The 15,932-nt window shown below is 39.9% G+C and overlaps 1 protein-coding gene across 3 annotated transcripts in view; it reads left to right on the forward strand.

Annotated features, from left to right (window-relative positions):
* Positions 1–15,932, forward strand: part of rgs20 (regulator of G protein signaling 20) — a 47,056-nt gene that overhangs the window by 12,581 nt on the left and 18,543 nt on the right. The window contains exon 1 of one of the 3 annotated variants that reach the window (XM_029706142.1): positions 2,959–3,036. The exons of 1 other annotated variant lie outside the window; for it this stretch is intronic. In XM_029706142.1, the coding sequence (XP_029562002.1) occupies positions 2,974–3,036 (63 nt within the window). In that variant the 5' untranslated portion in view covers positions 2,959–2,973. Of the gene's footprint in view, positions 1–2,958; positions 3,037–11,317; positions 11,419–15,932 lie in introns of those variants that run through there. One more of the 3 variants, XM_029706143.1, reaches the window with a different exon arrangement.

Genomic DNA, 15,932 nt, shown 5'->3' on the forward strand with positions numbered 1-15,932 from the left:
GCATCCTAAATGCTACCCTATTCCCGATGTAGTGTACTTCTTTTGACCAGGGCAAGTGAACTATATAGGGAATAAGGTGTCATTTGGGATTAAACAAGACCTGTCTGAGATCTAACATATAATAGGACTATACTTTGTATTTACAGTATGGTGTATGTGGACGCCCCTTCAAATTTGTAGATTTGGGTATTTAAGCCACACCCATTGCTGACAGGTGTATAAAATTGAGCACACAGCCATGCAATCTCCATTGGAAAACACTGGCAGTAGAACGGCCTTACTGAAGAGCTCAGTGACTTTCAACGTAGCACCGTCATTGGACGCCACATTTCCAACAAGTCAGTTCATCAAATTTCTGCCCTGCTAGAGCTGCCCCGGTCAACTGTAAGTGGTGTTATTGTGAAGTGGAAACATCTAGGTGCAACAACGGCTCAGCCGTAAAGTGGTAGACCACACAAGCTCACAGAACGGGACCGCAAAATACTGAAGGGCGGAGTGCTGTCCTCGGTTGCAACACTCCACTACCGAATTCCAAACTGCCTCTGGAAGCAACATCAGCACAATAACTGTTTGCCGGGAGCTTCATGAAATGGGATTCCATGGCCGAGCAGCCGCACACAAGTCTAAGATTACCATGTGCAATGCCAAGCGTCGACTGGACTGATGTAACGCTCGCCGCCATTGCTGTGGAAATGCATTCTCTGGAGTGAGGAATCACACTTTACCATTTGGCAGTCCAATGGATGAATCTGGGTTTGGCGGATGCCAGGAGAACACTACCTGCCCGAATGCAGTGCCAACTGTAAAGTTTGGTGGAGGAGGAATAATGGTCTGGGGCTGTTTTTCTGTTAGTTCCAGTGAAGGAAAATCTTAACACTACAGCATACAATGACATTCTAGACAATTCTGAGCTTCCAAGTTTGTAGAAACAGTTTGGGGAAGGCCCTTTCCTGTTTCAGCATGACAATGTCCCCGTGCACAAAGCAAGGTCCATAATGAAATGGTTTGTGGAAGAACTTGACTGTCCTACACAGTGCCCTGACCTCAATTCCATCGAAAGCCTTTGGGATGAATTGGAACGCCGACTGCGAGCCAGGCCTATTCGCTCAACATCTGTGCCGACCTCACTAATGGTTTTGTGGCTGAATGGAAGCATGTCCCCGCAGCAATGTTCCAACATCTAGTGGAAAGCCTTTGGTCATTTAATGTATGAGAGATTACCAATAGGCTACCATAACTGATACGTCAGTAGCCGTAACAGACAAATGCCAAAATGACATGAATTCCTCGCTTGATTGCTTTTTACAACATTCTGCATTTAGTATTAGTATATGTAGTGTCTGATAGTGTGTTGGTGAGCACACAGGGCCATCTAGTGTCCATCTAGTGATTGAGATGATGCTCAACAATGCATCATATTCAGCTTGTTAAAACGAGAACATCCTCAGCACTGTGTGATTATTATTTATTATTTACTCATTCTCATAAATGCAACATACCAACAGGCTACCTGTTCACACAACTCTACTGAGACATCCGGAAAACATGAAGACACAAACATATTTCATTATTCCAGCTAATTATTCCAGCTAATTATTCCAGCTAATTATTCCAGCTAATTATTCCAGCAAAACTCAGAGAGCTCCTGAGTGGTTCAGTGGTCTAAGCCACTGCATCTCAGTGCTGGAGGCGGCACTACAGACCCTGGTTCAGCGGTCTAAGGCACTGCATCTCAGTGCTGGAGGCGGCACTACAGACCCTGGTTCAGCGGTCTAAGGCACTTCATCTCAGTGCTGGAGGTGTCACTACAGACCCTGGTTCAGCGGTCTAAGGCACTGCATCTCAGTGCTGGAGGCGTCACTACAGACCCTGGTTCAGCGGTCTAAGGCTCTACATCTCAGTGCTAGAGGCGTCACTACAGACCCTGGTTCAGTGGTCTAAGGCACTGCATCTCAGTGCTAGAGGCGTCTCTACAGACCCTGGTTCAGCGGTCTAAGCCACTGCATCTCAGTGCTAGAGGTGTCTCTACAGACCCTGGTTCAGTGGTCTAAGGCACTGCCTCTCAGTTCTTGAGGTGTCACTACAGACCCTGGTTCAGTGGTCTAAGGCACTGCCTCTCAGTTCTTGAGGTGTCACTACAGACACCCTGGTTCAAATCTGGGCAGTATCACAACCAGCTGTGATTGGGAGAACCATAGGGTGGCTCACAGTTGGCCCAGTGTTGGCTGGGGGAGGCCATCATTGTAAATAAGAATTTGTTCTTAACTGACTTGCCTAGTTAAATAAAGGTACATTTATTTTTTAATTTTTTTAAACAAAAATATAAGCAAGGTTTGAGTTTGTTCCAGTATGCCAGTAGAGATCACTGTTGTCTTTCACCAGACTGTAGTCCTATGAGGACAGATGATGTCACTGAAGAAGAATGATCAGCTCATTCCAGAGGTTACAGTGTGTTTCAGACTCCGAGACTTGGTAACTATAGTAACCCTTCTAACCAGTCGGACTGCTGCTTGTTTCTCCGGTTGTCTGTTCGAGCCTTGCTGTTTCAGCACCATAGACAGCGACATGACTTTAATCCTGTCTCTTCTCATTGGAACCTATTTAATCTACTGAGAACACTGTGCTTTCTTTCTGATCATGTAGGGTCCTAGCCTATGTTTCTGCCTTGACTGTCCCTCTACTAAACACTTGAAGGAAGGCCTATGTCCATCATATTGTATATGACTCAAGATGACAGCAGAAGTACCCTAGCCCATCTCCCTCTCCATCTCTCTCTGTAGCACCGTTCTGATCCGGGCCTCACCGCCTCGCTATCTAAAACACTGCACCGCAGCAGTCTCCATCTGTAGAGCTGGGAGATCAATCTGTGACATCCACGGTCCGAGCTATGCTCCCGCTACTACTACTACTACTACTACTACAGCATGCGCATGCGCACTGACAGCACCCAGCCAGTCGGGTGGAAGAAGTCGTATGCCGACGGATGTAATCTTGGCAGAGAATTCCCTCTTCTCCCTGGGCATACATGGTGAAACTGTGAGTATTTGGTTTCCCGATGGGTGCTGGTCTGGTCTGGCCGGGAGAAGAGTGGGCTAGGCGGGTTAAAACGGCCTGTCACGGTGGTTGTACAGAGTGGTGGTAGAGGGCGATGGATGGATGAAGCTGCAAGCTTCGTAGCGGCTGCGTCTTTTTCTGTTCACTCTTCATCATGGCACTTTCTATTGATGTGACGTTGTGTTCTGGGCTGATGATAATCCAACGGGTTCTCTGCGTTTGTCTCGCACAACAGCCTATACCGTGTGGATATCTATTGGTTTTATTCTGTAATAACGAGTTGTGATTGAGTGACATCAGTATTTTTTTTCCTGTACGGAATCCCCCCTCCTCCTCCTCTTCCTCCTCCTCCACCCCCATCCAGCTGGTGATGGTGAAGTCAACCTAACGATATTCCTCGTATGTCAGTTCTTAATGAACCAACATACCAGTCGTAAAGAGGCTGTTTGGTAATGCTACAAATATACAAATATCGTCACCCCATCGCCCTATTTTCCCTGGTATGGGTCCATTTTACTGGCGAACATGCAGACACCGCCCACTGGGCACATACTGGCTGAATCAACGTTGTTTCAACGTATTTTGTTTGTCAACGTATTGTGACGTGGAATCAATGTAAAAAAAATACATCGGTTTTAAAAAGTCATCAACCAGTACTGTTTTCATGTCATTTCAACCGGCGTTGTAAACATTGAAATTGGGGAAAAACTTCAATTTAAATACATTGATGTAACAACCAGATTAAGTCAATCTAATTTCAACCTAATCATCAGAACTATGTATATATTGAAATTGCATTGAAAATTTCACACAGAAATGTAAAAAACATTGTTTCAATGTCATACCATGAACCTAAACACAGTAAACAGCAGTGGTATATATAATGTGGAGCCCACAGTCCTACAATTCCTGTCTGAACAGTGACTCCTACTGGTATATGAGGGGTAATGCACTTCACTGAGAACAAATCTACCATCCAGATTAGAGCTGAGTTAATAAACAAAACATTTTCAACACCGACTAAACCGACCACTTATCGCAGGCATTTTTGCTGATATTGTTCATTATGATAAGCAGCCTCTACTAGAGAAATGTGAAGTTTAAAATGAAATAAGTTTGCTAATATGGGTGATTGTTAATGGGACAGTGAATGACTACAACCATCACACTGGTAGTAGTAGTTTCAAGGGGAAAAACAGTGATGCAGGTTGTTCAAAATCATTATTTTTATCCTATCAATTCAGGCAATTTATTGCAATATGGATTTTTGTCCATTATCGCCCAGCTCTAACCCAGATGCGTACCTCTGTGTACCCTGTTTAACTTTGTAACCAATCTGTGTTCGAGTCAGCGGAGTTATCATTTAGACATTGTCTGTTGGTTAGGGATACTCACACAGTGCTTTTATCTTCCCTATTTTATACCTGATTACATAGTGGATGTTCATTTATACAGTAATTATTATCCAACACCTGGGGATTTGAACTCAAAACAACCTCTTGGTTCACAGCTTTCAGATGTTCCTGCTACTCCACCATGGCTGTCAGTTAGCAGTCAATCTGACTATTCTCTCATCATTGATTTGATCAATTTATTTCATCAATTGAAGGGCTTTCTGTATAGTTGTCTAATGTTGGTGGGGCATGTGAACCTGTTTTAATGTTACTCCTTAATCACCATGAGTGTACTTTTAACAGAGCTGAGACTGACTTCAAAGTGCATTCACCCTATTGATTACACCTATCAGGTTGTTTCAGATCTACACAAGTACCTAGGGAGGAGGGGGTAGGGTTTATTCAGGACAGGGCCTAACTATACTGGCCCAATAAGTACATGCCCTAGAGATAGCCCTTATTGGGACACTGGTTGGAGAGTTTGTCATTGGGGCTGGTGGCTTGAGTTTGAGACCTGCTAGCAGAATACTGTCACATTCTTAGCAATATATCTAGTTCAAATTTGTTTCTCATTGAAATATGGGAATCGGAATAATTCTAGATATCTGAGTATATCCAAGATAACTCTGTGTTGTCTTCTCGTTATTCATCCTTCCGGGGCGGTAGGTAGCCTAGTGGTTAGAGTGTTTGCCCAGTAACAGAGAGGTTGCTAGATTGAATCACTGAGCTGACAAGGTAAAAATCTGTCGTTCTGCGCCTGAACAAGGCAGTTAACCCACTGTTCCTAGGCTGTCATTGTAAATAAGATTTTGTTCTTAACTGACTTGCCAAGTTAAATAAAGGTTGTAAAAAATGTAGAACAAATATACAGTGCATTCTGAAAGTATTCAGACTGCTTGACTTTTTCCACATTTTGTTACGTTACTGCCTTATTCTAAAATTGCTTAAATAATTTTTTCCCACATCAATCTACACACAATTCCCCATAATGAGCAAGCAAAATCAGATTTTGAGACATTTTTGCAAATTTATTAGAAATATAAAACTGAAATAATAAATTTACGTAAGTATTCAGACCCTTTACTCAGTACTTTGTTGAAGCATCTTTGGCAGCGATTACAGCATCGAGTCTTCTTGGGTATGACGCTACAAGCTTGGCTCACATGTATCTGGGGAGTTTCTCTCATTCTTCTCTGCAGATCCTCTCAAGCTCTGTCAGGTTGGATGGGGAGCGTTGCTGCACAGTTATTTTCATGTCTCTCCAGAGATGTTCGATCAGGTTCACGTCCGGGCTCTGTCTGGGCCACTCAAGGACATTCAGAGACTTGTCCCTAAGTCACTCCTGCGTTGCCTTGGCCGTGTACTTATAATCGTTCTATTGAAAGGTGAACCTTCACCCCAGTCTGAGGTCCTGAGCTCTCTGGAGCAGGTTTTAATCAAGGATCTCTCTGTACTTAGCGCCATTCATCTTTGCCTTGATCCTGACTAGTCTCCCAGTCCATGACGCTGAAAAACATCTCCACAAGATGATGCTGCCACCACCATGCTTCACCGTAGGGATGGTGCCAGGTTTCCTTCAGATGTAACGCTTGGCATTCAGGCCAAAGAGTTCAATCTTGGCTTCATCAGACCAGAGAATCTTGTTTCTCAAGGTCTGAGAGTCTTTAAGAGTATTTTGCACTTGTATTTTGCACGTGCCTTTTACTGAGGAGTGGCTTCCGTCTGGCCACTCTAACATAAAGGCCTAATTGGTAGAGTACTGCAGAGATGGTTGTCCTTCTGGAAGGTTCTCCCATCTCCACAGAGGAACTGGAGCTCTGTCAGTGACCATCGGGTTCTTGGTCACCTCCCTGACCAAGGCCCTTTCCCCCTGATTGCTCAGTTTGGCCGGGCGGCCAGCTCTTCTTCCATTTAAGAATGATGGCGGCGCCTGTGTTCTTGGGGACTTTCAATGCTGCAGAAAGTTTTTGGTACCCTTGCTTCAACACAATCTAATCTTTCGACCTCATGGCTTGGTTTTTGTTCTGACATCAACTGTCAACTGTGGGACCTTATATAGACAGCTGTGGGTCTTTCCAAATTATGTCGAATCAATTGAATTCACCACAGGTGGACTCTAATCAAGTTGTAGAAATGTCTCAAGGATGATCAATGGAAACAGGATGCACCTGAGCTCAATTTCGAGTCTCATAGCAAAGGGTCTGAATACTTATGTAAATATGATATTTCTGTTTTGAATGTCTAATACATTTGCTAAAATAAAATAAAAACTGTTTTCGCATTTTCATTATTGGGTTTTTGTGTGCGTTTTTTTTGGTCCATTTTAGAATAAGGCTGTAACGTAACAAAATGTGGAAAAAGTGAAGGGGTCTGAATACTTTTCGAAGGCACCGTACATGGTCAGGTGGTAGGGTCACTTCTGATAGAAACATACCCAGAACATGTTGGGCATATTCTCAGAAATGTGTACATTTAAAGTATTATGTCTGTACTTTCTCACATTTGTCATTTAAGCAATCATGATGGAAGTTATACCAAATCAATACACAACACAGAGTTCCATCTCCAGGTTTTAATGTGGAAAAACAGACACTGCAACATAATCACTTGGGACCAATGTTGGGGGCAATAATTAATTACAGTAATGGATTACTTGTACGAGTAACAGAGTAATATAATGAGTTGCTGTCTTCAAATATTGTAATATTACAGTTACTAACCCGTATATTACTTTCAGAAGCACTTCTCTTCCCACGTCTTATATACAGTGCCTAATTACATTGAGACTTTGTGTCACTGGCCTACACACAATACCTCATAATGTCAAAGTGGAATTATATATTTTTTTAATGTTTACAAATTAATTAAAAATGAAAAGCTGAAATGTCTTGAGTCAACAAGTATTCAACCCCTTTGTTATGGCAAGCCTAAAGTTAAGGAGAAAAATGTGCTTAACAAGTCACATAATAAGTTGCATAATAAGACTCTGTGTGCAATAATAGTGTTTAACAATGCTTTTTGAATGACTACCTTATCTCTGTACCCCACACATACAATTATCTGTAAGTCCCTCAGTCAAGCAGTACATTTGAAACACCGATTCAACCACAAAGACCAGGAAGGTTTTCCAATGCCTCGCAAAGAAGGGCACCTATTGGTAGATGGGTACATTTTCCATTTGTTTTGTCTTTGTTTTCTACACACCTGGTTTCTATTCCCCAATTACATGTTCATTATTTAACCCTCTGTTTCCCCCATGTTTGTGTGCGTGTTTGTTTTATTGTAAGGCTGTATTCTGACGGCTGGTATATTGTTATCGGGTTTTGTTATTACACCCGTTTATTTTCCTGGTACCGGTATTTTTCCAGCACCATAGTATTGTGTTTATACTGGAGTTTTCTTGCATTAAATACCTTGTCCACGCATCTCAGCTCTCCTGCACCTGACTCCTTTCACCAGTTACCCACAGCCTTGACAGAAAGACGCTTGTACAGAATAAAAATATTACAAAACATGCATCCTGTTTGCAACAAGGCACTAAAGTAATACTGCGAAAAATGTAGCAAAGCAAAATGTTATGTTTGGGGCAAATCCAATACAACACCACATCACTGAGTACCAGTCTCCATATTTTCAAGCATGGTGGTGGCAGCATCAGGTTATGGGTATGCTTGATAAGGATGGGAGGTTTTCAGGATAAAAAATAATCAATGGCACTAAGCACAGGCAAAATCCTAGAGGAAAACCTGGTTCAGTCTGCTTTCCACCAGATACTGGGAGATGAGTTCACATTTCAGCAGGACAATAACCTAAAAACACAAGGCCAAATCTACATTGGAGTTGCTACCAAGACAGTGAATATTTTTTATTTTTTATTTCACCTTCATTTAACCAGGTAGGCCAGTTCAGAACAAGTACTTTTCTCAGTTCATCTTTCCCTCAATCCTGACTAGTCTCCCAGTTCCTGCCGCTATGAAACATCCCTACAGCATGATGCTGCCACCACCATGCTTCACCGTAGGGTTTGTGCCAGGTTTCCTCAAGATGTGACACTTAGCATTCAGGCCAAAGTGCTCAGTCTTGGTTTGAATGATGGAGGTCACTGTGTTCTTGGGGATCTTCAATGCTGCATATATTTTGGGGGTTAGTACCTTTATTACCCTTCCCCACATCTGTGCGTTGACACAATCCTGTCTCGGAGCTCTACGGACAATTCCTTCGACCTCATGGCTTGGTTATTGCACTGACATGCACTGTCAACTTATATAGACAGGTGTGTGCCTTTCCAAATAATGTCAAATCAATTGATTGAACACAGGCGGACTTCAATCAAATTGTTGAAACATCTCCAGGATGATCAATGGAAACAGGATGCACCTGAGCTCAATTTTGAGTCTCATAGCCATGACCAGCTCGGAAACCAGTTTGCATAGTGGAGAAGGTACTGTAGGATTCAAAATGATCGGTGATCTGTTTGTTAACTTGACTTTTGAAGACCTTAGAAAGGCAGGGCAGGATGGATATAGGTCTGTAACAGTTTGGGTCTAGAGTGTCTTCCCCTTTGAAGAGGGGGATGACTGCGGCAGCTTTCCAATCTTTGGGAATCTCAGACGATATGAAGGAGAGTTTGAACAGGCTAGTAAATGGAGTTGCAAAGATTTTGGCAGATCATTTTAGAAAGAGAGGGTCCAGATTGTCTAGCCCAGTTGATTTGTAGGGATCCAGATTTTGCAGTTCTTTCAGAACATCAGCTGTCTGGATTTGGATGAAGGAGAAGCGGGGGTGGGGCCTTGGGCAAGTTGCTGCAGGGGGTGCAGAGCAGTTGGCCAGGGTAGGGGTAGCCAGGTGGAAAGCATGGCCAGCCGTGGAAAAATGCTTATTGAAATGAAAGATTATAGTGGATTTATCGGTGGTGACTGATTCCTAGCCTCAGAGCAGTGGGCAGCTGGGAGGAGGTGCTCTTATTCTCCATGGACTTTACAGTGTCCCAAAACTTTTTGGAATTAGTGCTACAAGAAGCAAATTTATGTTTGAAAAAGCTAGCCTTAGCTTTCCTAACTGCCTGTGTATATTGGTTCCTGACTTCCCTGAACAGTTGCATATTGCGGGGGGCTATTCGATGCTAATGCAGAATGCCACAGGATGTTTTTGTGCTGGTCAAGGGCAGTCAGGTCTGGAGTGAAGCAAGGGCTATATCTGTTCCTGGTTCTGCATTTTTTGAATTGGGCATGCTTATTTAAGATGGTGAGGAAGCACTTTTAAAGAACAACCAGGCATCCTCTACTGACGGGTTGAGGTCAATATCCTTCCAGGATACCCGGGCCAGGTCAATTAGAAAGGCCTGCTCACTGTAGTGTTTAGGGAGCGTTTGACAGTGATGAGGAGTGGTCGTTTGACTATGGACCCAGTACGCACGCAGGCAATGAGGCAGTGATCACTGAGATCCTGGTTGAAGATAGCAGAGGTGTATTTAGAGGGCAGGTTGGTCAGGATGATATCTATGAGGGTGCCCATGGTTACGGATTTAGAGTTGTACCTGTTAGGTTCCTTGATAATTTGTGTGAGACTGAGGGCATCTAGCTTAGATTGTAGGGCGGCTGGGGTGTTAAGCATATCCCAGTTTAGGTCACCTAACAATACGAACTCTGAAGATAGATGGGGGGCGATAAATTCACATATGGTGTCCAGGGCACAACTGGGGCCTGTTCCTGAGTTCCTGAGTGGCCGAGTTACAGTTTTGATATAAATCTACGGCAAGACCTGAAAATGGTTGTCTAGCAATGATCAACAACCAATTTGACAGTTTGAAGAATTTTGAAAAGAATAATGAACAAATGTTGCACAATCCAGGTGTGGAAAGCTCTTAGATACTCACAGCTGTAATCGCTGCCAATGGTGCATCTACAAAGTGTTGACTTAGGGGTATGAATACTTATGTAAATTATTTAATTTTCAATACATTTGCATTTCTAAAATCATGTTTTCACTTTGTCATTATGGATTATTGTGTGTAGATGGGAGAGAAAAATATATATATTTAGAATTCAGGCTGATACACAATAAAATGTGGAAATAATTCAAGGGGTATGAATACTTCCTGAAGGCATTTCTTAGAGCCATGTCTCATGCTAACTGAATTAATGAAGGCTAACTCGTTTCGAATAGGCTATCGTAAAGCTGAAAATCAAAGATAAATGACAGCTGTATTACCCATCTGAACCTTTTCTTTATGGAAATGCTCCCATTATTTTCAGTTAATCGAGGAGAAAGAGAACAGCATTTTAGTCAAATGCAAAGTCTTCAAAGGCAGCATTGATCTCTTGGTCCAGAAACACCACATCAAACCTGAAAAAGCATGTGCAGGTCAAAGGCACAAAGCTGGTAGCCAAAGTTAAAGAAATGTGTGAAAGAGGAGAATTCTATACACGTTATGGTAATAAACACGTTATGGTAATAAACACGTTATGGTAATAAACACGTTATGGTAATAAACAAAGATGAATAAATCATCATTCTAAGTGTTCTAATGAAAGTTCCATATAAACAATCTAAATGGCAATAATGACATATTGAGAGCAGGGTGCCTCCTCTAGCGGATCACAAACCAAGGCCACCAACACCCTAAAAATTGTCCCGATAAGGGATATGTATAGTGATGCCCTGTCCTGAATAAACCCTACCCCCTCCTCCCTAGGTACTTGTGTAGATCTGAAACAACCTGATAGGTGTAATCAATAGGGTGAGTGCACTTTGAAGTCAGTCTCAGCTCTGTTAAAAGTATACTCATGGTGATTAAGGAGTAACATTAAAACAGGTTCACATGCCCCACCAACATTAGACAACTATACAGAAAGCCCTTCAATTGATGAAATAAATTGATCAAATCAATGATGAGAGAATAGTCAGATTAACTAATACCTGAAACGGACATCGGAGTACCGTGAACCAACGTTGGGAGTTCAAATCCCAGGTGAGGACATCTTGAATAATAATTACTGTATAAATGAACATCCACAATGTAATCAGGTATGTCAAATATGTAAGTTAAAAACACTATGTTAAAACACTGTGTTAAAACACTATGTTTAAAACACTGTGTTAAAACACTGTGTTAAAACACTGTGTTAAAAACGCTGTGTTAAAAACGCTGTGTTTAAAACGCTGTGTTAAAAACAGTATGTTAAAACACTGTGTTAAAACACTGTGTTAAAAACACTACGTTAAACACAATGTTACAACGCTATGGTAAAACACTATGTTAAATGTTAAAACCACTGTTAAAACGCTATGTTAAAATTCAATGTTAAAACACTATGTTAAAACACTATGTTAAAAACACTATATGTTAAAAACACTATGTTAAAACACTATGTTAAAAACACTATATGTTAAAACACTATGTTAAAACACTATGTTAAAAACACTATATGTTAAAAACACTATGTTAAAAGCCCTATGTTAAAACACTATATGTTAAAACACTATATGTTAAAACACTATGTTAAAACACTATGTTAAAACACTATGTTAAAACACTATATGTTAAAACACTATATGTTAAAACACTATGTTAAAACACTATGTTAAAACACTATGTTAAAACACTATATGTTAAAACACTATGTTAAAACACTATGTTAAAACACTATGCTAAAACACTATGTTAAAACACTATGCTAAAACACTATGTTAAAACACTATGTTAAAAGCACTATGTTAAAACACTATGCTAAAACACTATGTTAAAACACTATGTTAAAACACTATGCTAAAACACTATGCTAAAACACTATATGTTTAGAACACTATATGTTAAAAACACAAAGTTAAAAACACTATATGTTAAAAGCCCTATGTTAAAACACTATATGTTAAAAGCCCTATGTTAAAACACTATATGTTAAAAACACTGTGTTAAAATGCTGTGTTAAAAACACTTTGTTTAAAACACTATGCTAAAACACTATGTTAAAACACTATGTTAAAACACTATGCTAAAACACTATGCTAAAACACTATGTTAAAACACTATGTTAAAACACTATGCTAAAACACTATGTTAAAACACTATGTTAAAACACTATGTTAAAACACTATGCTAAAACACTATGCTAAAACACTATGTTAAAACACTATGTTAAAACACTATGTTAAAACACTATGCTAAAACACTATGCTAAAACACTATGCTAAAACACTATGCTAAAACACTATGTTAAAACACTATGTTAAAACACTATGCTAAAACACTATGTTAAAACACTATGTTAAAACACTATGTTAAAACACTATGCTAAAACACTATGCTAAAACACTATGTTAAAACACTATGCTAAAACACTATGTTAAAACACTATGTTAAAACACTATGCTAAAACACTATGTTAAAACACTATGCTAAAACACTATGTTAAAACACTATGCTAAAACACTATGCTAAAACACTATGTTAAAACACTATGCTAAAACACTATGTTAAACCACTATGTTAAAACACAATGTTAAAACACTATGCTAAAACACTATGTTAAAACACTATGCTAAAACACTATGTTAAAACACTATGTTAAAACACTATGCTAAAACACTATGTTAAAACACTATGCTAAAACACTATGCTAAAACACTATGTTAAAACACTATGTTAAAACACTATGCTAAAACACTATGTTAAAACACTATGTTAAAACACTATGCTAAAACACTATGCTAAAACACTATGTTAAAACACTATGTTAAAACACTATGTTAAAACACTATGCTAAAACACTATGTTAAAACACTATGCTAAAACACTATGTTAAAACACTATGCTAAAACACTATGCTAAAACACTATGTTAAAACACTATGTTAAAACACTATGTTAAAACACTATGCTAAAACACTATGCTAAAACACTATGTTAAAACACTATGCTAAAACACTATGTTAAAACACTATGTTAAAACACTATGTTAAAACACTATGCTAAAACACTATGCTAAAACACTATGTTAAAACACTGTGAGAGTATCCCTAACCTTGCCAACAGACAAAGAGCTATGACTGGATCAGTGATTCACCAATCAGGGCCTTGATTGGCTCGGTAATGTGATGTGTAAGGATTTTTTCTTTGGACACAAATGTTCTTGCAACGTTCCAATGAAACATGTCCAGAGCATGAATATATTAGTACGTTCTGGGTAAGTTCTACTTGATATTAAGGGAATGTTTTTTTATCATGGGAACATTCATATGAAAACCTTAGTTAAAGATCTAATGAGACTCTTAAGGGAACGTTCTCTAAAGTTGGGGGAATGTTTGTTGTTAGCTGGGGTTGGGTTTATGTAGGCTACATTGATATCTGATTTGCCAAACACCATCATGTTGCGCAAATCAAACTTTAAATGCACTTAAAATAAAGTTTGATTTGATGTAGTCTTTAACTTAGATTTTTGGTTGAGATGGAGATGTGAATCCAACATATTAAAAACTTGTAGATTACATTTGAAATCAACCAACCAACCATCCTTAATATACAAGACAATATCCAAAGGAAAGTGTATTATTAATATCATGACTTTGTCATCCTATTTATAGGGCGAATGATAACGACTTATAAGCTTCCAAAGATTCAATGAACCATGGATGAATGATAGTATATCTAGCTTCACGTTGACATGATGGTGTTGGGCAAATCACATGTCAATGTAGCCTACATAAACCCAACCTCACTCTGAATGTACTTTCACATACAGCCTGTGTAAGAAAAGTTAAAGAAGTTCCTTTCAACTATTCAATGTTATTTAGGTTGTTTACACAAATGAGTATGGAGGCTGACCAATGTCTAAATGTGTTGGCATGATAGGTCCTCTGAAATGGCCATCCCTGTGGCTCAGTTGGTAGAGTATGGTGTTTGCAATGCCAGCGTTGGGGGTTTGATTCCCACGGGGGGCCAGTACAAAAAAATTCATGAAATGTATGCATTAACTACTGTAAGTCACTCTGGATAAGAGCGTCTGCCAAATGATTAAAATGTAAATGTAAATGGACACAGCTTGTTTCCGAAGCCAAGCAGAGTCTGTAGAGGGAGTTCATCTGGATGGCAGATTTGTTCTCAGTGAAGTGCATTACCCCTCATATACCAGTAGGCATGACTGTGGCTTCATATTTTATTTCAATATGCTTCTTTATTTAGGTTGATGGCATGACATTGAAACAAGATCTAATCAAATATACAATTTCAACCACCCCAATATACAGTATATTGAAGATAGGATGAAAAAGATATGTAACGTTTCTATGTGGAATTTTCAACGTGTACAGTTGAAGTCGGATGTTTACATACACTTAGGTTGGAGTCATTAAAACTCGTTTTTCAACCACTCCACAAATTTCTTGTTAACAAACTATAGTTTTGGCAAGTCGGTTAGGACATCTACATTGTGCATGACACAAGTCATTTTTCCAACAATTGTTTACAGACAGATTATTTCACTTATAATTCACTGTATCACAATTCCAGTGGGTCAGAAGTTTACATGCACTAAGTTGACTGCCTTTAAACAGCTTGGAAAATTCCAGAAAATTATGTCATGGCTTTAGAAGCTTCTGTTAGGCTAATTGACACAATTTGAGTCAATTGGAGGTGTACCTGTGGATGTATATCTAGGTCTACCTTAAAAATCAGTGCCTCTTTGCTTGACATCATGGAAAAATCTAAAGAAATCAGCCAAGACCTCAGAAAACAAAATGTAGACCTCCACAAGTCTGGTTCATCCTTGGGAGAAATGTCCAAATGCCTGAAGGTACCACGTGCATCTGTACAAACAATAGTACACAAGTATAAACACCATGGGACCACGTAGCCGTCATACCGCTCAGGAAGGAGACACGTTCTGTCTCCTAGAGATGAAAGTACTTTGGTGCTAAAAGTGCAAATCAATCCCAGAAACACAGCAAAGGACCTTGTGAAGATGCTGGAGTAAACAGGTGCAAAAGTGTCTATATCCACAGTAAACCGAGTCCTATATCGACTTAACCTGAAAGGCCGCTCAGCGAGGAAGAAACCACTGCTCCAAAACCACCATAAAAAAGCCTGACTACGGTGTGCAACTGCCCATGGAGACAAAGATCGTACTTTTGGAGAAATGTCCTCTGGTCTGATGAAACAAAAATAGAACTGTTTGGCCATAATGACAATCGTTATGTTTGGAGGAAAATGGGGGAGGCTTGCAAGCCGAAGAACACCATCCCAACCGTGAAGCACGGGGGTGGCAGCATCATGTTGTGGGGGTGCTTTGCTGCATGAAGGACTGGTGCACTTCACAAAATAGATGTCATCATGAGGAGGAAAATTTATGTGGATATATTGAAGAAACATCTGAAGACATGAGTCAGGAAGTTAAAGTTTGGTCGCAAATGTCGGGAAGTTTTACTAGGATTAAATGTCAGGAATTGCAAAAAACTGAGTTTAAATGTATTTGGCTAAGGTGTATGTAAA

Source organism: Salmo trutta, chromosome 21, assembly GCF_901001165.1.
Source record: "Salmo trutta chromosome 21, fSalTru1.1, whole genome shotgun sequence".
Classification (NCBI taxonomy): domain Eukaryota; kingdom Metazoa; phylum Chordata; class Actinopteri; order Salmoniformes; family Salmonidae; genus Salmo; species Salmo trutta.